Below are 24,344 nucleotides of genomic sequence, written 5' to 3'. Positions count from 1 at the left end.
GGCAATCGTCTGCTACCGGCCAGGCCCGTCTTCAACTTAGCAAGCACCAGGCTTAGGCCCTGCGCATCACCATTGCTATGGCATGGAGGGGTACATTTGTTCTGATTAGCGAAAGTGTACAATGCAGCTGTCTTTAAATAACATTTCCTCAACTTGAAAAGTTGTTTCTTCCGTACAAAGGTAAAAAACAGAAATGCAAAAAAAAAAACGAATGGGTAAATTTGACATTGGAACTTTATTATAATTTTTATATTGCCCACCTTATATATCATCACTATCTAAATACCAATATTTTATTACAGAAAAAAATCACAATTCTCATTTGCAAATTAGAGTTGTAATAAAAAGGCATAGGTAAAAAGGCATTCCAGTTGTATTTATTTATTTATAAACATTTATTCATCACTGCTGCCGAAGATCACGGGGTTGCGTTCTCCCATACAGGACAGGTGGCACCGATGGGCTGCTTGTTTTGGCGCTTCGTGGTGCGTTTGTAACTTGGCAAGTGTTTGCTCATGGTCAGTGAAACAGACCCACCTCCGTCGTCCCTTCCAAAACCTTATTGTTGGCGCCCGGTCTCAAGCTGTCTTTGATGATGGATGTGACAATCCCAAAAAATGTCACGTTGACGCCTCTGCAGCCTTCCTTCACCTGCACCCAACTGTAAGACAGACATTAAAGAGAAGCTCCGATTAGACGCTCTGTCTGGGCATCTCGAGGCAGACATTCTATCAGTCTCCCCTGGTACCTTCCCTGCTTCAAACTAATCCGGACCACTCGCTGCATGACACCTACTGTCCGTGCTGCAGATCACACCACGTGTCTGTAATACTCAACAAGATCACGACTCTAGGCAGCAGAACACATGATCCCCACCCCCCCCCCCAAGTGAAATCACCATAACAAAACAACTATGGTAGGGGTAGATTGGACACTGTTAAAATGATGATGCTCCATGCTAATAAAATTTTATTTGCCCATGTTATCAGTTAGGCTTCCTTTAACGTTCGTTAAAACTCTCAATAGTACTTTAAATAAATTTCTTTAGAACAATCGGAAGCCTTGCATCTCTTTGTCTTCTTCGTCAGCACCTAAGGATCGGGGTGGTGTCAACTTTCCCAGTTTCCAACAGTATCACTCCTCTTTTCTAATTCGTAAAGTCTTACCCTATTTATCTCTTTCTGAAACATCCATTTTATAGGTCTGGCATAGATTGGAGGACTCTGATCCATCTTCTTCCCTTCTCCTCGCTTGCCAATTTCTCTCGGTCTCCTCGCGTATTTAAGTCCCCAACCATCTCACAATTTATATCAACTTTTAATTAGATTCTTATCAAATCTCTTTCCCTTTTGCAAGTGTTCCTAGATTCCCCTATACGACAAAGTAGGTCCAATAAACTTTCAAATCGTACTATTTTTTGGAGAGATTGGATAGCCAAAGGAATAATTCAAGTTAAGCATCTATTCCAGGGTTCACACTTCCTTTCCCCTCAGGATGTACAATCTAAATGTTGCCTGCCCGCCTCCTCTCTTCTTAGGTATCATTCTTTAAGATTACTCTTAACCCAACAGTTCTCTCTTCTATCTGGTTCCCCTTCATCTTCATTAGATCCTTTATTAGAATTATTATCTACTTCTTTCTCAGTTCAGGCTTCTCATATCTACAAATATCTTCCTTTTTCTCTTCCCACTCGTCCCAAGACTAGGAATTAACTGAATCTGATTTGCAGCATACTCTTTCGGTACACACATGGAACTTCATATGGACACAAATACAACACACCTCATGCAATGCTAGCACTACCCAAACATTCTATTACTTTTATCGGAGGTTGTATTTAACTCCGGTATCTATCTCTAAGTATAGCTCTGAGATTTCCCCTAATTGTTGGTCCTGTGCAAATATTCCCGGTACATATTTACATTCTTTCTTTCTTTGTCCCAGTATTTCCTCTTTTTGGTTAAAGGTATGCAAATCAATCTCCTCTATTTGTTTCTTTAATTTTTCTTTTGATATTTACTCCATATTTTTAGGCAGTAACTCTGCTAAATGGTTTGGTACCCCGAAAAGCAGGGTTTGTTTGTAGATTTGCTGCTTGCCATTGCATTTCATGTTATTACCTCTAATTGGAAGGACGCCACTAAGGTTTCTTTTTCTGGCTGGTGGACCCTTCTTTGTTACCATCATAGGTTGGACAGAGCGTCTGCAACTACTTCTCAGCAACTCATTCTAAAAGAGGCCTATTTATCCTTCCAGGTTGCTCCTAACAAGGACAGTACTTTTGTTTTTCAACTGCCATGAGCTTTATGTTGTGTTCTTACTATATTGTTCATATAGAGATAACTTATTTTTATCTTCTTGTTATCTGAAAGCTTAAAGTGCTCTTTACCGGATGTACTTATTTATACTATTTGGTAAGGATGTTGACTTTTTGTTGACTACCTTTTTCTTTCTCCTCTTCTTCCTTTTTCTCTTTCTCTCTCCTTTCTATCTTTATTTACAAAATCTTAAAAAGGCTAATTTGCTTTGGTACACAATTCATCATTATTGCTCCTAGACCTTGGTTTTTATTTTTTGATGTTTGTTACATTATTAGGTTTTCATCCTTGTAATGTTTTATTTGTTTCAATAAAGCTCTTTAAACAAAAAAAGAAAAAACAACAACAATGGTGCAACAGACCTCCTCATTACGAGTGGCCCAGATGAGAGTGTGATGTTTATCACACTCCATAACTCATCTCCCACGTGGAATAGCACATATCAGAAGTTTTCCCCAAGAATGGGCCATAACCAGCATTTGGTGCTTGTTGTAGCAAAATCTGAATGTTCCAGTAATTTTACCAGACATTTTTCTCCTGTCAAATTCGGTAAGGTTTGATCCGCTAAAATGTAACATGGAACCGAATTTTATCATACCGGTGTGGGTGCAAGGGATACCTGAAGACCAGGCAACTGGTAATGAGCCTTATTGGTACACAAACTAAAAAATTATTGTTAGATCAGCCAAATAAACAACTAATTGTTGAATTATTGGAAAGGTTCAATCAATGCCGTTAAAATATAAAGGACACAGACCAAAAGTAGAAGATGGATTCAAAGTAATAAAATATATTATCTTACATGTAGAAACATGCATTGTGAGCAGTGCTCACTTGAAAATTGTGACACACCCTTTTGTGAATGGTGAAGGGATGGAAATATAAGAACAGAAATAAATTTAAGCAACAGGTGGGAAGAAAGTTTCCAGCTGCTCAGCCCATACCGCGCTTCTTCTGGCATTGCTGTGGTCTGCAGAAGGATGCTAAACGTGTCATTGAGCCTCATGTGGTAAGTCAATGTTTCAACCCAAGCATGTTAATCTAGGGGTCTTGATCAGGACAGTAAAACCATTTGATTACATCTGAGGGTTTTATTTGGTTGAGGGGTGCAGATTGGTTCCTAAGGGTAGTAACATTATTAAGTATCATTAGCTTGTGGCACAAAGGGAAGCAATCAGCCCTGTGGAGCAAAATTTACATGGTACCACATTGGAGCCTCAGTAAACTCATAAGCGAGTTGACGAAGGTGCACAGCTACAGTAGACCACTGTCGTCAGCAGCGTAATAGGCAGTGTAATGAGTGGCAACTTCAGCCAATAATGACTTTCCAACCAGTAACACATTACACTAGAGCAGACCTACAGAGGTCAATATGGGTTGGATCCATGCCATATTTTCATGGTGAACTCTGCTATGTAAATAAGTTCCATTTAGACCACGTTTATGTAAATTAATTTTATGTGGCTATCCTAAAATCTTTAGCATTGATACAACCTACCCGGACCTATTTTTTACACTCCTACTTTAAAATGGACTACTCATAGTTTTATATCGTATGCATGAATTTCCATCCATTCAGATGCTGATCAGTAAAAAGGTAATAAGGGCTGAAGGTCTCAGGTATGAAATGGAGCCATGAAGCATTTATGTGTAGCCAGGCCCGGATAGGAAAAACAGACGTGTCTTGGAGTCAGTGCAGCTTGTTCGGTGGCATATCTTTCTGTGGGGGGGGGGAGTGGACAGGCAAGGTCTGCTAGTTCTCATCCGTGTTGGTTGAGGGCATTACCCTATGTTGTCCTGAGGTATGTCCTACTACGGCTCTACAAACAGGGCCTAGTGCAAGCCTTTCTGCACTTGATTCACTGGGCAGCCAGAGCAAGGAGTCCAAGGTTTCCTAGGGAGGTAGTATGGGGTGCCAGAACTCAGCAATCAACAAACAGACACCTTGGGTAGAAACATTGCAAACTTTATAGAACAGGAACACTGTGGGCAGAAATAGTCCAAGCGTACCTTCTTCAGGGGACTGTACTGCTAGGGAAGCAGCATAGGTGTTCTCTATCATAGGACAGGTACAAATTGGGCATCACCAGTGCAAGTTTTGCTTCCTCACAGAATAGGTACACCATGGCAGTAGCAGAGTAAGCTTTCCTCTCTCACAGAAGGCAGCAAATATAATCTTGCATTACTCACAGAACATATCTAGCAAAGAAAACTAGTAACAGCTTTTATCGCCCTCAGAAGATGTACACTCTAGGCATCAGGTACATTTAGACACCATTCTTACTCAGATATTCCCCATCAGCATCCAGACGTTGTCACTGAGCGAGATCCTACAGCTGTCACTCAGACATCTCCCGTTTGTGAGAATGTTCTAGCTTTCACATATTAAGAAGTAAGTACCTAGATGGTACCTAGTAGGTACCTAGAAATACCTAGCAGAAGTACCTAGTAGAGGTATCTATAAGTAATTGGTAGGGCACAGTCATTTGAAGCAGCCTAGTCCCAGTCTGAATAACTATGCTCTAGAAATGTTTCTAGATGCTAACCTCTTCCAAAAGGTTTTGAATGTGCATGCGCACCAGGCACTGTGCTATACCAGCCTTGGTTCTTGACCTGCTCAAAATGCCGCAACTGAAGCAGGACTTTCCTGTCCCAACATTTGGTATATCTCAAGCAGGGTGAGTGGTGCAGAGGGTGATAGGAGCAGGGGCAGACATGAGGCGTTCATTCTTTGAAATCTATTCATGCCTCATTGCCCTTCTGTAATCATTTCTTTTTTGTCTCACAAAGACCAGATGCCCTTCTTGTGCCACCATTATCACCAACTGTTGTTATGGCTGAGGCCATTATTATAATCCTTTATTTCCAGGCACAGCCGCCATAGGTAACAGCGGTGGGGTGGGGCGGATGGAGAGGGAGTGTACAGATGACGGGATAGGAAAAGTAAAAGAAATAAATAGATAAAACCACTTACCTTGCGCTCGACGCATAGCCGACTCGGTGATGCGGCGAGTGCAAGGTAAGTGGTTTTATTTATTTATTAATTTTACATTCCCTATCCTGCATTCCATCCACATACCCCACACCGGCCCGCCCCACCATGATTACCTGTGCCGTCTGCGCCTTTAATATTTTACAATGCTACGACTTCTCTTGCATCTGGAAAAATAAGTCACATCACCTAAAATCCGGGCACATATGTTTTCAGCGAAAGTCGCTTTGATCCAGTTTATGCTCCTCCACTCCTCTCCAGGGGATCTGTACCTCGAATGCCCCACTTGCCACATAACTATTTTATTATGTCAATAATGATAAGCATTTTGAGCTACATAATTGGTGGTTTCACCTACAAGGATAATAGTTTCATCACGTAACAATAGTACTCATTTAAAATGACCTGCATTGCCTCCCCAATGTGTTTTGTGTGCATTTATTAATAAAATCAATAAACAGATGTGTAAAAAATTATCATAAGTATTTAAAAACCATATTTGATCCGACGCTGATTGCTAGTTTAGGACAGAACATGTTTGAATGTGCTCAGCCACTATGTGTATTCAAACAAGTTTTTACCTGAACTTCCAATCAGATGCTGACTGAAACACTTTTGAGTTGCTTATGATTTTCTAGAAAATGATATGTATCTGCACAATTAGCGAGCCGGCGTTCTAACTGCTCAGTGATCTATGGATGTGTACACAGGCAAATTGTCCCACAAGGTCCTTCGAAGCTGCATGTTCTCCCAGCCACTGCTTTACAAGAGCAGGTCCTTGCAGACGCCAAGCACCTTGGCTTATTGATGTGGGAAGGAGGCATGCTGCTTGAACTGTCCATCAGAGCTGAAGTACTTCCGCAGGAACTCCCCAATAGGCAGCATGTTCTGTGGCTTAAAGGCCATCTGCTCTTCTAGCTTTTATGCAACCAGTGTATTTGTCACCTTTTGAGACAAAGACCCTGTAATGTCTCCAGCTTTGCCCTTACCAAGCTTGATGTGTGCCCTTAGTCTCTCTGAGGCCATTGTCTATCCCACCCCTTTGCTGAAAGCTCTTATTTCTTATACATGCTTATTTGTTGATTTGTAATTATGGCTTGGGTCATACACCAGTGTGTAGTGGCTCTCATATTTAAACATACAGTTGCAGCAGAATGCAGGTGTGCTGAGGTCAAGTAGTGTGCACTTATATATTATATGTGTATTATTGTTGAGGTGTAAACCATAGCAATGACTTGGTTAAGTGTCATCTGGGTGTGTGGATCCCCTGAACAGGCGTTGCAGATTCACAGTGGTCCACGGACCACAGAATGAAAACTGTTGTTCTAAGGTCTCTAGCTTGTCTATTGGTAACAGGTTGCCTGTGTGTTTTGCCCCTCATTCAACACCTATCATGCATTTAACTTACAGAAGCTTAACTGCGACTACCCACTAGTTTATAACCTTTTGTGCTGCAGCTGTTACAATGTACAGCATTTCTTGCATTTCCTGTTAAATGCTGTAGGTACACTGATAAAGGATTTTCTATTTCTATTTAACTAATTTATTTTTTTAGTTCATTTGACTATAAAGTGTCAATGATAGATGTTGGATAAATGCTATTATATTTCTTGCATATTGGCTAGGTACATTTATATTATATTAATCTTCATTTGCTACTATAGCCATTAAAGGTCCGCTCCAGCGTTAAAGGCCAGAGCAGAAGGCAAGGACCTTTAACAAGGGAGTGGGCATTTAATGGCCGGTATAGCCCGCTACAGAGGGCTCTAAGGCTATTAGAACATTCCGCCACTAGAGAGAAGAATGTTCTAACAAATAAAACAAAGGCCTCATGGAGACCGAGGGGTGCTCCAGGAGTCCTTTGTTCACAGCAACACCTGTGAATGACAAACATTGTAATGCTGGAGCTCCGGCCTTTTACCAGCCATTAGAAACCCGGAGCACTCTATTGAAGACAATGGAGCTACCAACATTCCAATGTTCTAATAATTACTAACGCACTCCATCTTCTTAATTAGTGACTCATACAAAGACAAGATGGATCCTGGCGAACAGCAAATGGTGACATATTCCTATTTGTCCTCACAGATCACTAACAATATAATGCTGACTGAAACATGTTAAGATGAGAAAGCTTTTGAACATATTTTTCAAATAATTAATAAGCTTATGCAGAGACTAAGCAGTTGAATGCCAGGCAACGCTGAGTGAAACAAGAATATCTAAAGAAATGATCTACAGCATAGTGCCAGTGTTGTCTCAAAAGTCTAAAGGGGTCCTAGATGGGGTCCACACCCCAGCTCTATTTTACCCTGGCCCTCACTGGGCCTGACCACCAAAGCTGCTGAATGTACCGGGAGGTGATACAGACAAAACAGACACTGCATCTTTTTTCTTTTTTATCTTCCTGGGCTTTATACTAATAGGATTTAACCCATAGGGGTCTATATGAATCCTCTGAATATCATTGATGATGTCTCGCTCCGGTAGTTCAACTTGGTTCCCTACCTTAATCAGGCTTGCAACATAGGATTTCAGATTCTCACCTTCTGCCCCTTCTGGAATTTTCAAAAGACACAGGTTATTCCTTCTCTGATTATTCTCCAAGGACTCCAACTTTTCTTGCATTCCTTCTCCGTTTTCTTTCAAGAATCTAATGCCTTCCTTATTTGCAGCCACTTGAAATGTTAACTCCTTAACTGAATTTCCCAACCCCTTGGTCATCGAACTTCTTTTTCAGATTGTCATGGGCCATCCGTATATCTTTCTGATTTGATTCCGAAATCTCAAATCTGCTCCTGATTTCTGTAGTTAAAATCTGAATCAGATCTCCAACCGACTGGTTTGATGGCTGGGTTAATGCGACCTCAGTTACTGGGGTTATAGAGCCTACAGGCTCCTGTGCTGACAGCATATCCCCCTCGGGGATTAGACCTAGAGCAGTTTTCCACACATCGGGGGAGTAGACCTAGAGCAGTTGTCCACACATCGGGCTTCCCTACCACTGACCCAGATGTTTGAGGGTGATTGACCTCTGGGTCTACTGTAGCTAAAACCTGTAACCTGTTCAGGCGTACAAAATCTACCACTCCTTCGGTTGCCATTTTGTTCTTGAATGGTGATATACCTGAGTCGGCGGATTCTCCTTCTGAATCTCCCTTTGCCTTTTCTCTTGTCTTCCCCTTTTCTTCTCAGTGTCAGTGTCTTAGGCATGACTTTAAAAAGGTCCGGAGTGATGGGGTGATCCTAAGCCTCTGCTTCTGGTTCTCACAGTTTTTTTCCTCCTCTCCTACAAATTAATTTCTCCCTGGGCTTTGGTTTTTAAGGAGGCAACTGGACAAGTAGCGGGGGTAACCTCCCTGACAGGCTTCGCTGCGCTAACCTGCAATATCTTTTGGTCTGGGCTGAAAGAGACCTGAGGGGGGGCCTCTTTTGCAGCACTTCTTAATGTATAGCTTGATTGTTTTGCAGTGCAGTCCTGCTTTATTTGGTCAGAAAATACCGGCGCTACGCCCACCCCCTCCAAGCCCACCACAGTTCCTCCACCTTGCTTCTTACCTCCAGCTGCAGGGCTGTCCTACCATGCAGTGTCCGAATGCCTCCTCGCCTCCTGACACTCCTAGGCTGCAACAAGTCAGTTCCAACCAAATAAGCGGCTGCCCCTGCGCCACTCCCTCTGGCTGCCTCTTGGTAACCCAGACTGCCTCCTCCTCTCTTCCCACAGAAGGTGATCCCCGCTGCGGCTCCGTACCCCCTGTGGAGCTCGTGCGAAGCTTTAGCCCAGTGCGGCTCCTAGCCTGGAATCTGGCCGTGCGCCTTGGTCTTCAATCAAATGCTCTGGGGTGAAGAAAAAACAAACCCCCTGATCCCTTTGCTTCGCTTCTACTTTTCTCAGCAAGGTTAGCTAATTTGCACAACCTTGGGGCATGTTAACGTTTCCCGACTTGGGAGCACCCGTGACCAGCCGCAAGCTGGCCGGCATGCGCTTTGCCAATCCAAACAATCCATCTTGCCACACACATTAATGCATCCAAGCACCTTACATTGCAAAGCAGTGGTGTTTCAATATAACTGTATGCATTTGTGTGTATATATTTATAGCTAAATATATATTTATGTAGATGTTCATGCACATATATGTACATATATATATCTTGCTATTAAAAAAAACTACCCTTCCATCCTTCCCACTCTGTCTCTTTCCAAACCTTTCTGACTACTATGAACCCTCAAACTTTCACCCCTCATTTAGCCATTCTACCCAAATAACAAGCACACACGACCACTACTTACAAAAAGCCGTTTACAGATCCATTCCTATCATTCTATCCCTACTCCAAATGCTCCTTTTCAAACCCATCCCTATTATGCGATTTCCCTTGCAAAGGCTTCGTGGTTTTTGTAATGTGGAGGTCGTTCTGTGCCTTTTTGTTCAGGAGCGCTCCGAGGACTCGCGCTCCGGCTTACAAACCATTCTGTTTTCTGTGCCTCTTTATTTAGGAGCGCTTTGATGACTCGTTCTCCAGCTTACAAACAAAAACTGTGTGGTTCGATCCTGCCTTCCTGGTTGCGAGTTCTGGCTGAGCCTGCGCTCCAGACTGCCAACACTAGTGAGTGTCCCCCAATCCGGCTCCTTTGTCGTCCAGGCAACTGAGATGTGCTGGGTGCACCCTCTCACGGAACAGGACCGTCCAAATGATGACACAACTCAACTCCAGCCTGAGGAGCCTGACTGCTACATCCGTGCCCACCCGACTTGCCTGCTGGAGAGAGTCAGGACACGGCAACGCAGGCCATGTGTCAGAGGCCTGTGGACACCCTCTAAGGACCATCCCTAGGTAGACGTGGGTGGGCCCGACCTCATAGCAGCTTGCATCAGCTCCGCGGCTGTGCATGGAACTACTTGGGGCCCGATTCACAGAACTAACTTAAGACAAAATCCTAAACTTACTACCATTTTGGTATTCACAGACGGTACTTACTCATTTTGATATTCACAGAAGGCACTTACTCATTTCGTTATTCACAGAAGTTAGGCGTCCTAACTTTAGGACTCCTAAATGCCTTCTGTGAATACCGAAAGTCTTAAAGTTTGGATTTTTCTCAGTTTAGGAGTAGTAAAGTTAGGGCTCCTAACTTTAGGACTCCTAAATGCCTTCTGTGAATACCGAAAGTCTTAAAGTTAGGATTTTTCTCAGTTTAGGAGTAGTAAAGTTAGGACTCCTAACTTTAGGACTCCTAAATGCTTTCTGTGAATACCGAAAGTCTTAAAGTTAGGATTTTTCTCAGTTTAGGAGTAGTAAAGTTAGGACTCCTAACTTTAGGACTCCTAAACTGAGAAAAATCCTATCTTTAAGACTTTCGGTATTCACAGAAGGCATTTAGGAGTCCTAAAGTTAGGACTCCTAACTTCTGTGAATACCGAAATGAGTAAGTGCCTTCTGTGAATACAAAAATGACTAAGTACCGTCTGTGAATACCAAAATGGTAGTAAGTTTAGGATTTTGTCTTAAGTTAGTTCTGTGAATCCGGCCCTTGGTGATTACTTGTGACCGGACCTGAGTAGTCAAAGGACTCGTAGTGGCTGCATCGATCAGGGAAGTGTCACAAACATCACCCCTAAACCCCTATTCAGAGTGAGTGTATACGGGCTGCATTTAACCAGAATGGGGCTCATCACTTTCAGGAATACCATAGTACATGTAGTAGGCACACATGTGCTCTTTTGCCCTACGTGGGATTCGTGTTTACAAAGCTTAGGAGGAGCGCAGGTACACTGCACTCTTTGTGCTCATGATGATATGTGGTGCTTCATGTACTGACGGTAATATTTTGTGATTCATGGGCTTTTTCATAATCTGCTGAATTTCATGCCAGAAGTATTTTCTGAAGTATGTCTTTTTTGCCTTGCATTGTCCAGGATAAAGAGTACTACATGAGTAATAGCATTGGATGCACAGTATTTATGATTCATGTCTTTTGGTCTTGTTTATGTACAATATACTAGAAATATTTGAATATAATCCTGTGTGGACTGTCTTTTGTGGTGTATTCATTGTGTTGCTTCGTGAGTGCGTTGTGCAAACGCTTTACACATTGCCTCTGATGATGTCTGACTGCTCTGTGCCACACTACCAAAAAGTGAGCACAGGTTATCTTTGGTGTGTAACTTTCTTGCCCTGGCTAGAGTGGTGGGACCTGCCTGGCTTAGCTGCATACCCTAGCCAACCAGAAACCCAATTTTTAACACTATGTATTATTCAAACTGCAGTGGATTCAGAATTGTGCTGCGAACAAGGCAACAAGTTTAAAGATATTTGACCATGTCGTAGTTGTCTGGAGGCAGCATATTTGACTTATTCTAAAGCACAGAGTCTGCTTCAAGGCCCTATCCCTTATTCAGAGGGGGCCAAATGTACAACCGTTTTTTGCGGTAGCATACAGGATATCGGCCCATTTGCGACTGCAAAAAAGGGTCCTGGCATGTACAAACGCTATTTTGCGAGTCAGTGACTTGCAAAATAGTGGTTGCGACTCTCACTATTAGGAAGGGGTGTCCCTTCCTAATAGCGAGTCTCAATGCAATGTACTATTGTTTTGCGGTCGAATTTGCGGCCGCAAAACACTCACAGTTTACCACCTACTTCAAGTAGGTGGTAAACGACTCGCAAACGGGAAGGGGTCCTTAGGGGACCCCAATCCCTTTGTGAGTGTTTGCGAAAATATTTTTTAAGAGCAGGCAGTGGTCCCAGGGACCACTGCCTGTCCTTTCAAAAATTAAACTGAAAAGTTGAATTTTTCTTTTTTAAATGCAGCCTGTTTTCCTTGAAGGAAAACGGCCTGCATTAAAAAAAAAACTGCTTAATTTAAAAAGCAGTCACAGACATGGTGGTCTGCTGATCCCAGCAGGCCACCATCCCTGGGAGTGCTAGCCATTTCCAATATCGTTGCAAATTGCGCTTGCCTCATGAATATTAATGAGGCATGCAATTTGCGACCCTATTGGGAATCGCAAACAGTGTCTGAGACACTGTTGTATATTCACTTTTGGGAGTCGCAAATTGCAAGTCGCAATTCGATGCAATTTGCGACCCGCAAAAGAGGTCGTACATCTGGCCCATGAGGGTCTTTTATGGGTTTGATCACCCCTGCCCTGGCGGAAGATTCTCCAGGCACTGTCTGGAAGGAACTAATTCTTCTAACCCGGTTCCTTTCCTGTATGTACCTTGGTTGAAACTCTTGAGGAAAGGGAAGTAGTATTTTGGGCCCTGATTACAGGATCCCTGTGGAAACAAGAGTATGGACAAGAATTAGAGTTAGATTAGGAGTTGTTTGATAATCCTTACACCCTTGCATTTTCCCTTGATAGATTTCAGCAGGTCAAACCTACGCAAATTTAACAAGGGATAAGACCTGGGGAAAAAACAGAAAACCTGCGGGATTGGGTGTGTCAAGAATGATTCTACGTGTTATGCCCCAGTTTCTTGTTGCAAACTCAGAAGTTGAGCTATTGACCCCAGATGGTCAATACTTACCCCTCGGGTAATGTATTGATCATGTCTGGATATACCCAACTCTATTGTTCCGAGCTTGCAATGAGGGCCTTATATACTTTGGAACAACCTCGCAATACATCTTCTCAGTCTTCAGAACCAGCTAAGATTCAAGATGGTCCTGATTTATACCAGTCCCACTCCTGGAGCCCTTGTGTTTCTACCTGCAGATGAGTCTAACCTAATTGCCTCAGTTGGCAGCTTGCATTTAGCACCAAGATGTTCTGCCAAGTGGATGATTGCCGAATGAATGAAAGAATGAAACCAAAGGGTAGAAAGGAGGCAAAGCACCTGGCTTTCATTATCAGATTTTTCTCTGCGTTGGTGACAGAAACACCACAGACTATGATGTTTTTGTGGCAGACCCTATTTGGGAGAAAATAAGACATATATTTACATTTCAATGAATAATCGTTCCCTTGTAGAAATTGAAGTCAATGTAAAATCAATGCAGCCCCTGTGGACGTTTGGAAAACATTATGAATTATTTTGATCAGACTGATAAGTATTTGAACACTGAGCTGCTTTCCACACATAACTGACAGACAGACAGACAGACAGACAGACAGACAGACAGACAGACAGACAGACAGACAGACAGACAGATAGATAGATAGATAGATAGATAGATAGATAGATAGATAGATAGATAGATAGATAGATAGATAGATAGATCATAATGCTAAACTGAACACACAATGTCTTTCACTGAGAGACTTTGCAGTTGCTATGAATTTTAAGAGAAATGTCCAAACGTATAGCTGTATTCTGATCTGCTCATTTGAAACTTCTGCTGCAATTCTACATTACAGGGGGCTCCTTAAAGATAGCAGAGGGAAACTGTTTATTGTTACAATACCAGACTCAGGGTTGTCTTCAGTTACAGCCAGCGTGAACTGCTAGTTGTTTGCCCTGAAGTACCTAAGGGGAGAAATATCAATGTGATAAAAAGGGAAAAACGTGGGCAGATGGATTGTACTATATTGGAGGAAACCTCTACAGAGGTAACTTTTGTAAACGTCATCAGCCTATTAGATGATGACTCCGCCGCTTTCCTTTACTGCATCTGATTGAGCTTTATGCTAATTCTGATTTACCATGCATTGTGAGTACCCTTATAGTTTCGCCTTCTGTATTGCTGCTTAAATTAAAAATAACCTTCATGGTTTCCACATTTTACTGGACTTCATCCTTCTTGAATAAAGGCCTAATGAATGGGGAATGCTGATTTATTTGATGCTGAACTGCTATCAGTTGGGACACATTGACGCATATAATCTTGGGGTTAACAACATCTCCGACCCTGCAAAGGTGCTTTTATTTTACATAATCTTATATAACAGCATCAACAAACAAACCAATATAATAGGCAATCTTAGGCGGAGATTGCAACTCTGTCTCAAGCAAGCAGGAAGAAATGTCTGAAGTTTTCATAGTGGTTTTGTGTGATTTCTGCTCAATGTAGTAATATTTAGTTTTATGAAATATTTAAACTCAATTCTTTTTTTGTACTTTCCTCTGGACTTGTTCTTGCCAGTATATCTTAAACCCCATTGTTAGGTATTGTCCCTGTCTGGGAACACATTCCATGGTTGGGCCACAAGAAACTCAGAAGTAGGAGGAGAACAGGTTGGGTTCATCCCTGCGAGTTGACTCTGAGAAACCAAACACAGCTCTAGAGATTTGAGAAAGGGCCGCCCCTGTGGGGCTGCCTAAAGGAATGTTTAAGAGGGGGTTTTATATTTATTGCAGACATAAAAAGGAAATCTAGAGAAGCCTAGCCAATAAGTGATTGAAAGTAATTTGTGACTCAAAAGATCTTTCAGGTAACAAGGTGGCCAGGTCAGCACCGAGCCATATAATTCAGTAAATGTTTCTTCAACAAGTAGATGAGGAGCACAACAGGTTTCATAGTATTTCTAATTAGGGAGGTAACAGTGATCTGATGTAGATCTAAGAAAAGAAATAAAGTAGTCAATGTTTTGTACCTTGACAAGTAAAGAACTGCAAATGGCAAACACGTTGATTAAATTTCATGGCAAATTCTATCAAGAAAAAACTTTAGGGATGCATGATTTTGGCCTTTTAACTTCTGGAGAACTTCCTGATTCCTTTTTATTGGGTGATACTAATCACCAGAACAAAACAACACAAGATTTGGCCAAGTACTCTAGCTGTTTCCAACAGCAAAGACTGTCAAGAAGACAGCTTTATCAATGAGGTTTGTATAATATTCTTGGTGGAACTCATGCCAATATTAAAAATACTAGCTTTTGATCTCTTTTTATACCTACATCAGAAAAACTAGAAATCTCTCCCCATTTCATCTGATGCATTTTTTAAACATACAAGGACTTACCTCTGCTAAGAACGGGGAAGTGGTGGGGTGACGGAAGGAGTAGGAGACCCTGTCAGAGCTGCTGACATTCCCACCTTCTGTTTGTAATTTTCAAAGAGCCTTTGGTTATCATATTTTCAAGCAACTAAATCAAGGCTTCATCGCAGGGTTGGAGTGAAAATAAGGGTCTAGGTGGTTCATATGGAGCTAAAATCTGAAGCACAGCAAAATAAAAGATGTCCCTTGTAAGACTATTCAAGATTGTCTCTAGGTTCCCAAGAATATGCTGAATATCTAGAATACCAAGATATTCAGAATATGTACCCAAAATGGATACATGTTGTTAATGAGGCACAATATGATCCTTCAGAACAAATACATATTTGGGGATAAGGGTAGTTTCAGTTATTGTTTTTTGATTTTCCTTTTAACTTCTTTGCACTTACATAAAGTCTAAAATGGCATCATGACCTAAGCGATGCGTTTTGATAGTTGTGGTATGGACTCTGCTGAGACCGGAGCAGCCGAGGAGTGCAAGATGGCACCCGGGTGGATACCAATCAACAGAGAAGTGAGCGGTCCAGAAACGCATGAGGGATGACGTCACGGAGAGAAGATGCGGGGAGAAAAGACGGTTGGCAGAGAGGAACGGGGTTCGCGGCTGACCACGAGGAGCAGGAGGAGGAACGGCACGAAGGAGGAAACACAGCAGGAGCTTGCGGATTTGGGAAAGGAGACCGGAGGACAGAGGGAACCTGCAGGAGACCTGAGGACGACGGACCAGCATCGAAGAGGGAGGATTCCCCAACAAACACCGCGCACGTATCCGGTCGTCCCCAGAGGAGACAGGATGCCGCGATACTCGACGCTATGGTTCTGGAGGACCGTAGCCCCAGGCAAGTGTCTTTCATGGAAAGTTGGAGGCGGGGAAGGGTTTAAAGGGTCTCTGGCACAAGTAATGCACCTGTAATTCCGGAGTTGCAACCCCTCACAGGATACCACTTTCTTTGCTCCTTATTTCTGCCCTGCCTCTCACTACCTCTCGGTGACCCAGGAATGTTGGTGATGGGGAGCACCTTAGCCAGTTATAAAGTACATTCAGAACAGTGACGGTCTTGTTGTTTCTGTTTGCCTTTTGGGGACGCCGATCCTGGTTGAGAATACTCGAGGACTACAGGCCTGAGGAAGAAGGCCTTCCACGAGACAACCGAGTTTCAGGACCTCGTAACCCCTCGTTTTGTTGACATTACTTGTGGTGTTTTGTAATAAAGTATTACACTGTAACCTCCCAAAGACCACGTGTCTTTGGGAGTAAAGGCTCTACGTTCAGGGCTATCAGCAAGGAGGGGAAACCATTACAATAGTTCAGTAGATGATATGATCCAGAATATGATCCAGATGGTTACCCTTCCCAAAAGCACTTTGCAATCATTAAACACAAACATAAGTCTCCATCAGTGTGAAAGGAAGAGGACCTAGGCTGATAGCACAAAAGTATTTATGTGAAGCCCTATTGGACTGAAAAATGGAAACCTGGAAACTTCATTTAAAAACTCTAACGAGAGACAACGATGAAAGTAAAGTCACTGTAGGGAATTAAGTTGACGTTTCTTGACCTGAAAGCTTTCAAAAATTAAACTTTAAGCTCCTGAAAAATATGTTAAATTAGAAATATTGTATGAATGCAATGGCCAATGGGATCATCCAAATCAAATGAAAGAGCGTATGGCATTGAGTATTAGGGAGCAATTTGCTTTTGGAATTGTTGACATTGGTCAAGTGATGCACTGGAATTACACCCCTCATAAGTCTCGAAGTACTATTTGAAGTCACTCAGCGATGGGTTCTATTTAAGTACTTTCAAATGTCCTATTTTTATACCGACAAAATAGCAAAATGCATCTCGCAGAGCTGGGAAGGGCGAGCATGTACTATTGCTTTGGGGCTTAACATTTTGCAGATGAAATTTGTAGCAATTTCACCTTTCTGCACAGGCTCCTTGAAAGGTTTGCTTATTCATGGACTGATGTTGGCTGGTATCATAATGTGCGTGATATGACACTGCCACTCAGTGTCACAATGCCTTTGTTCTTTACCTACGAAATGCAATGTAAATCTGGTTTTACCCAATTGGCCCATTTTGCATTCCAGTAAGACCATGGTAAATTGATGCAGGAGGTGCACCATTGGAGTGAAAACTAAATGCCACATGTGGGCTGAAGTGTATATTTAAACCTCCCACATATATGACTAAAACATATGTCTATATTTAGATCACTGTTATATCCTAGCTGGAGTTTTAAACACATGAGAGAAAAGGTGCCTTGTCATGTAGGAAACTTACTTTTTGTTACATCTATTCTGGGAACTTACCTGAGGCCCCAAGTGTGAAGGGGAAGACAAAACTGTACTGCTCATCCAGAGAACACGTTACAAGACTCATTGCTGAACACGTGTCTGGCCACCCTTGCGGCTTACTCCACACTGGTGTTTCAGTGATTGCTGGGAGGGGTGTCCTGCTGCTTGTGAGAAGAGTTTGAATGGAATGAGCAGCAGTGAGATTGCAGAGTTCAGCACTGGAAAAATGATGTCAAACTTGGTATTCTTCCTTGGTAACTCACTGACCCCCATGTGTGCAAGAAAGGTGTGTCAGTAACACTTTTCCTAGATGGTAGGGAATCAGTGTGTGAGATTTAATATCTGAGATAGAGTTGAATCTTTTCATGTGATGTCACTTTTTGATTGAACCACATATAAAAGAAGCATTAACAAGTGGTGATGGATATGTCACAGCGCAATCAATTGTTTATCTTTTGCTGTGCTCTTTGCAGATGTTCTGCTATTATAGTCCCTGATTTTTGCTCCTTCCAGTCATAAACCCTGTAGATGGTTACATGATGTCCTGGCTTTCCTCTTTTCTCTACCCTGATGTCAGAGAGTATTTGGTGCTGCATCTCTACTTCAGCCTTAATCTTAATCTTCAATCAATAGCTATAAAATTGCCATGGAAGTTGTCTGCACTTGTGACTTTTTCATCCTATGTGGGACCCCAATAAAGGGATACTTGACACCTTTCACATGTTATGTTATGTTATGTTAATATATATTTATAAAGCGCCAACTCACCAACGGTCTCTAAGCGCTAACACATTGACCCAGAACCCAAATGCCCCCTACTGCCAGCTGATCAAACAAAGGTGGGGAAGCTTATCCAAATGCATCAATAAACAAGAAAGTCTTCAACTTACTCCTAAAAGGAAGTAGCGTAGCTTCTCCAAGTAGGCTCTCCGGTAACTTATTCCAGAGCTGGGGATAACCACAGAGAAAGACAGCCCCCCCTACGTAGCTCTGTTAAAGCGCGGACAAGTCAGCAGATTTCTCCCAGATGAGCGGAGACACCGACTAGGAGTGTATGGCTTCAGTCGATCTTTTATATAGCTGGGAGCTGCTCCGTACTGAGCTTTGTGTGCAATACACAGGCACTTAAACCTGACCCTCTGCTTAATCGGGAGCCAATGTAGTTGTTGTAGCAGGGGTGTGGCGCTAGTTCTTCTTGGCAGCTTAAAAATCAATCTTGCCGCGTCATTTAGTGCCACCTGGAGTTTCCCCAGGAGTTTCTCGGGGAGCCCAATGTAGACTGCGTTGCCATAATCCAAACGTGATAGGATTAGTGCGGACACAATGGTACGCATGGTGGAAAATGACAGCAGGGGAACCAATATCCTAAAGTGTCTCATCAAGTTCGCGCAGCTCCCCACAACAGCCGCTACCTGATTGTTCATTGTTAGCTTGGTATCTAACCTGATGCCCAAGCTGTTCACAACTGGCACCGGTATCGGAGTGCTGCCAAGCTCTTGTGGCCAGAAATGACTGGACCATGGATTAGCCCCTGTGCCAAGGGCCAGCACCTCTGTCTTGTCTGGATTTACCCTGAGCGAGTTCAGGGTCATCCAGTTCATGGTGAACCGGAGGATATTCTGTACATTCAGCTGTGCCTGGGCACAATTGTCAATGCACACAATTAGCTGGGTGTCATCGGCGTAATTAAACACCTGACAGTCCAGTTTTGCCAGTGCTTCTACCAATGGCTGAAGGTAGATATTAAAAAGCAACGGTGATAATGCCGAGCCCTGCGGTACCCCACACGGCAGGGCGCCGTACCTGGATATACAATCACCCAATTGGACTTTTTGGGACCGATCCTCCAGGAAGGAGATAATCCACATGAGGACTGTCCCAGTCACACATGTTTTGCTAAGTGAAGGTTGACCCTACAGGTAATGGGAGGAGTCACCCTTTCGGCAAGGAATCAAGAGGGAAGCCCGCAGAATGCTCAATGTATAAATGTGGACCAGATAAAATATTAAAGAAAAATATGTCCCCAATTCGAAAAGTTGTTGAGAGCTGCTTGTCACTTTGTAGGCTGAGTTACATTTGTCATGAGCAGGCCTGGTGAATAAAAGTGTCTTTTCACATTTCTGCCTGGGAAATAGCAGAATTGTGCTTGAAAGTTATTTCCACTTTTTATCAAAAAACAACTTCAACGTAGTTTCTTTTGGCATCGGCGTTGAACAAAAAAAAGTGTACTTTGTGTTGCCTAAACGATAAACTGACCTAATTCGGTTTTCTGGCATCTTTTCCTTCACTAGGCCCTAATTAGCATTTCAAATAGGCACAAGATGTTGGTCTGCAAGAGGGCAATTCAAATCTACTTATGAATCAAGGGAGCCTGACCCCAAGGCTGGATGAGCCATGCGGGAGGAGCAAGAACAGATGGTATTGCACAGCCTACAGAAAAAGCGTAACTTTTCAAATGAAGATCACAAAAGTTGACTGAAATGACAGAACTGTTTTCATTCAGAGGGTTATCCCAGACATTCGTCTCTGTCCACGTCAAGAGAGAAAACTGTTTCTAGAAAAGAGAGAGGGAGTCTCTGCTCATTTCATAAGGGTGTATTTAGGACGAAGATATAGAACTCCTGAGGGGGAGGCCTGACAAGTGTTGTTTGGAAAGGTGGACTCTGGGACAGTTTCCAGTAAGGTGGAAAAGGACATGCTAAATAAGGGGTTTTGGAGGGAACTTTGTTAACATTGGACACTGAGAATTCTCCAAGTAGTCTGGGTAGTGAATTAGAAATAAATGCATTTCACCACCATCTCCTGAACTTAGAAAATCATTGGCGATAGGAAGAACCCTGCTTTACTTGATGGGCCCAATCTAGTGAGGAAGAACCAGCTGCCACCTAAGAGTCAACTTCACTAGACCCTGTGGGAGCTTTGGCTGGAGACAGACCTGCTTCCTGGACCCTGTCACAATGTCCTTGGTGCTGCATGAGAGACCAGGAGTTGCAAGGAGTAGTGGCAGAGACCCCTCTTAGAGCTGTGACTGAAGTCCCAAAGAAGATCGCCAGGGATTGTGGGAAGACAGATTCTGGGGAAATAAGTAGTTCCTCAATTGTCTTAGTATTTCTCTGAGTAGGCGTCCCTGTCTTGGGAGAAAGAAAAGGTAGTAGCCAGCTCCTGCATCCAGGTGGAATGTTTCCTCTAAAATCCCAATCCTCAACATCTGTCGTTCAGAAAAAATCGTCCTCCTTCCTTATTTCACCTTCTTTGTCTATATAGAGAATGATGCCCGGTATAGCTGGGAGAGGCTAAGATTCATATCCTCCTCTTGGTAGGGGTTGGGGAAGAAGAGGCGTGTCCAGTGAGAGAGAGAATTGCATTGGACCATTCCAACTAACGACTGATCTCGACCCAAACCCTTATTAAATGAGACTTCACCCCATAATTTATTGCAGTTTTATTGAAACTGGCATTTGAGACCTGGGATGGCAGGTTAATCATGGTAACGTTTACACTTCTAATAGGCCTATGAGCATCTTCTTAAATAAAAAAAAATCCATATCTCTAGCCCCTAGTCCATTTTTAATAATTTTTGTGTTATTTTGCTTATTGAAGTGTTCATTTTTTTCCCCACAAATTTGCTGTCCAGGGAACGTCTGGGATCACCGGGGAGCATAGGGGCATTGATTAATCGTGGTTTCTTTCGCTGTTCCTTGGTGGCTCGCCGACGCATTGGAAAATATTACAAGAAGCCCCAATCCTAAAACATCTGGCATACTCACATAGGATGAAACTTGCTAGAGATCTTGAGGAACAGTATGTTTTAAGAAGTAGACTAGAAGTTTAAAAAAGTTTGGCACACTCTTTTTTGAAGTATGGAGGGTGGAGTAGGGGTGTGGTAAATATTTAAATTACCTGTACTATTTTTTATCCGGTAAAGTCTAGTAAGAATAACTCAGTCAAAATAAGAGGCAGAATCCGTGGTATTAGAGGTTCTGAAAAGGGCTTTATTCCTTACAAAGGAATTATAGTTCGAACCAGGCAATCATATTCCATCACCACGAAGGTTCAGGAAGGGATCAGCAATACATTATTGACAAGTAACAGTATATATATAAAAAGCATTGCATTAAGACAGATGCAGGAGGCGTAACAACTGATAATACAGATAAGAATACACATACGTAATGAAAATAGGCGTAAATACAGGCGTATACTAGAAACGTCATTTAAAATGATGTCACAAGTGGGTGGATCCATAAGAGAATCCTGCAGTGTCAGCAGAAATATTTGGCAGAGATGCGCGCGCAGCCGCATGACGTGTGATTGACGTACAACTAGAGGGTGAAGGGAACTTGACATTTGGCCCTACATGTGGAGACAGAAGTCTGGGGTGTCAGGACAACCTAGTCCTAAATCATATCTGATATCTTGTGTTTAAGGAACTATATTATCTGGAAGGAAGGGTCTTCTCGGACAGATCCTATTCTATACTGACTGTTAGTGCGTGTACAAGCGTCTATGTGTCTACATGTGATGCGAGGGGGCAGGAATCTTCCATAGTAACAGGGGCTATGAATTACTTGCAAAAAGACAGCGAGGCCGAGCCTTTTGCTCGGTAGCTGGAGGGATGTTTACCTAAACTACTAGACAGGAATGCATTGGATGAGGAGCGGAGCAGATAACTTGAAGGCTGAATACAGTTTTTGGCAGGCAACAGGCCGCGTCAGGCACCGTTAGCCGCGCAGGGAGTAAGACAAAGTTCATGGACACGGATGCAGGTCCAAGCTGGAGCATTTCAGAGGCAGAAACAGAAAAAGGCTTGATGGCAGAATTCAGGGCCTACTCGCCCGAACTATAAAACTAGAAAAGTGAACCACATAAAGTCGGTGGCCTTTCATACTTAGGAATGGCATATTCGACCCATTCATGGCGGATCTGAAAGAGGGCATGTTGACGTTGAATGCACATGTATTTGCGTCTTCATAGCTGGAACTGGAGGGAACATACATGTACTTATAGCATGTACATGGAGCCGTTGGGGTCTAAGATAGGGGACACAATTGACCATAAAAATTCATATTTCCACATTCCCTCCTTGTCCCCTACGGACCCTCATGAAATATCCATCTTCATCAATCCATCAATCTGTTCATATAGCATCATTTGTTCTTCTTTCTTCTTCCGGGATCTTGAATGAAAATTTGAAGGCGGGATACACGATGTGGCACACAGACCACAAATCGCTGGCCCACATTGTAGACACAAGCAGCAACTGAATAGTATGAGAAAGCCAATACCTAGGAAGGATAGGATCCTCCATCCCCAGGCTGACAACACGCTCCAGAACCAACCGGACCAAGTCCAGGTGCCTGGATTCTGGTGTATCTGGCTTACGATCTTATGAAGTCGAGTTATGGCTTTATATACTGACGGCGCGTTTTCTGGTATGAAAACACAGCAACTTGATCCGATGACCCTACAAGCTCCGCCCCTATCGGCCAGAATGACGTCAAGGACAAGACGATTTTGGAGAACAACAATCCGCATCGCAGACTGCTCCTCCGTTAAGTTGCCCAAAGCGGAAGTAGTTTCATTCACTACTGCTTCAAGGGTTCTAGTTAATCTACGTATCAGCTTACTATTGGTGACTGTACCTATGTAGGGAAAGAAACCTTTATTGAAATCTGTGTATTTCTCCCATGCTGTTTCAGTGTAGTCGACAATCGGGAGGTCTCTCTGCTGTCTATTGTGTACTAAATGGGTGTTCCTATGATAATCAGGCGGGGCTAGGAAAACAGGTGGCAGAAGGAATGCAATGTAACAGGTACCATCCCAATCTAGGGGTAGGCGTATGTATGCGGTGTGACCACAGATGAAGTAGGAGTGACGGGAAGCTCTAAATGTAGATTTGCCTTTATCACTGAATTCTATTACAGTGGTACATTTACTATGGCCCATGTGTATTGAACCATTCTTTCTTACACATAATTCGCCTCTAACTGGAAATACTGACATAGCGGGCAAGATCGGTGTAGCTTCGGATTCAATATTCAGGATCATAAGATTAAGTGTAAAGTTACCTAATCCATATACTTCATTTTCTAGATCAGTTCCTGTTCTTTTGGGAAGTCCCTCCTTGTTAGGGTAGCAGACTTTAAGTAAAACTAGGTTCAGGTTTCCCCATACCCAATTGTCTTGGTAAACTACTGTATTTGAATCTAGGGAATTAATCAAACTAAACCATGCTCCACAGGAGCCATTGTGTGTGAATGGATACGGAAAGAGGGGCAGAACTCCCTTGTATTTCTGATAGGGAGGGAGTCGGCCACATATCCAACAATTTGTAGCATTGCTGGTCTGATGAGAATGATGTAACATACTAATGAATGTGTTGTTGCGCAGCGCAAATCTATAGGACAACTCATGTGGGGGTAATTCGCTAAAAGAATGTTCGGCAGTAGCATTGAAAGCATGCTTGGAGATAGGGTAATACATGTGTAATAATATACCGGAGATAATAATCAGAAGACTTAGAAAAAACATAATTAACAATGTCACTATGCAGTGACTACGAAGTGATTTACAGTACGCATGTGTCCTGAGCTGTTTCTGTCCATTTTTCTCTCTATTTCGGTCTAGAGGATACATGTCAGAGACAAATTCAACCGATTCACCTTGGAGAGGACTTAAACAATCAAATTGTCTGACTTGCTAGACCTTAGTTTCAGTTTATAGTTTTCACTCTTGGTTTTTTCAACCAGGGGTAGTTTTGAATCAGTCTGTGAGGGAATGCAGGG

The 24,344-nt window shown here is 42.7% G+C and overlaps 1 protein-coding gene across 1 annotated transcript in view; it reads right to left on the bottom strand.

Moving 5' to 3' along the window:
- Positions 1 to 356: 356 nt before the first annotated feature.
- ADGRD2 (adhesion G protein-coupled receptor D2) overlaps positions 357 to 24,344 on the bottom strand; it is a 493,199-nt gene continuing 469,211 nt past the window's right edge. The window contains exon 26 of the mRNA XM_085613752.1: positions 357 to 661. Within this exon, the coding sequence (XP_085469878.1) occupies positions 648 to 661 (14 nt within the window). The 3' untranslated portion in view covers positions 357 to 647. The remainder of the gene's footprint in view (positions 662 to 24,344) is intronic.

Source organism: Triturus cristatus, chromosome 1_2 (genome assembly GCF_964204655.1).
Source record: "Triturus cristatus chromosome 1_2, aTriCri1.1, whole genome shotgun sequence".
NCBI classification, from domain to species: domain Eukaryota; kingdom Metazoa; phylum Chordata; class Amphibia; order Caudata; family Salamandridae; genus Triturus; species Triturus cristatus.
This window is presented reverse-complemented; position numbering and strand designations above follow the sequence as displayed.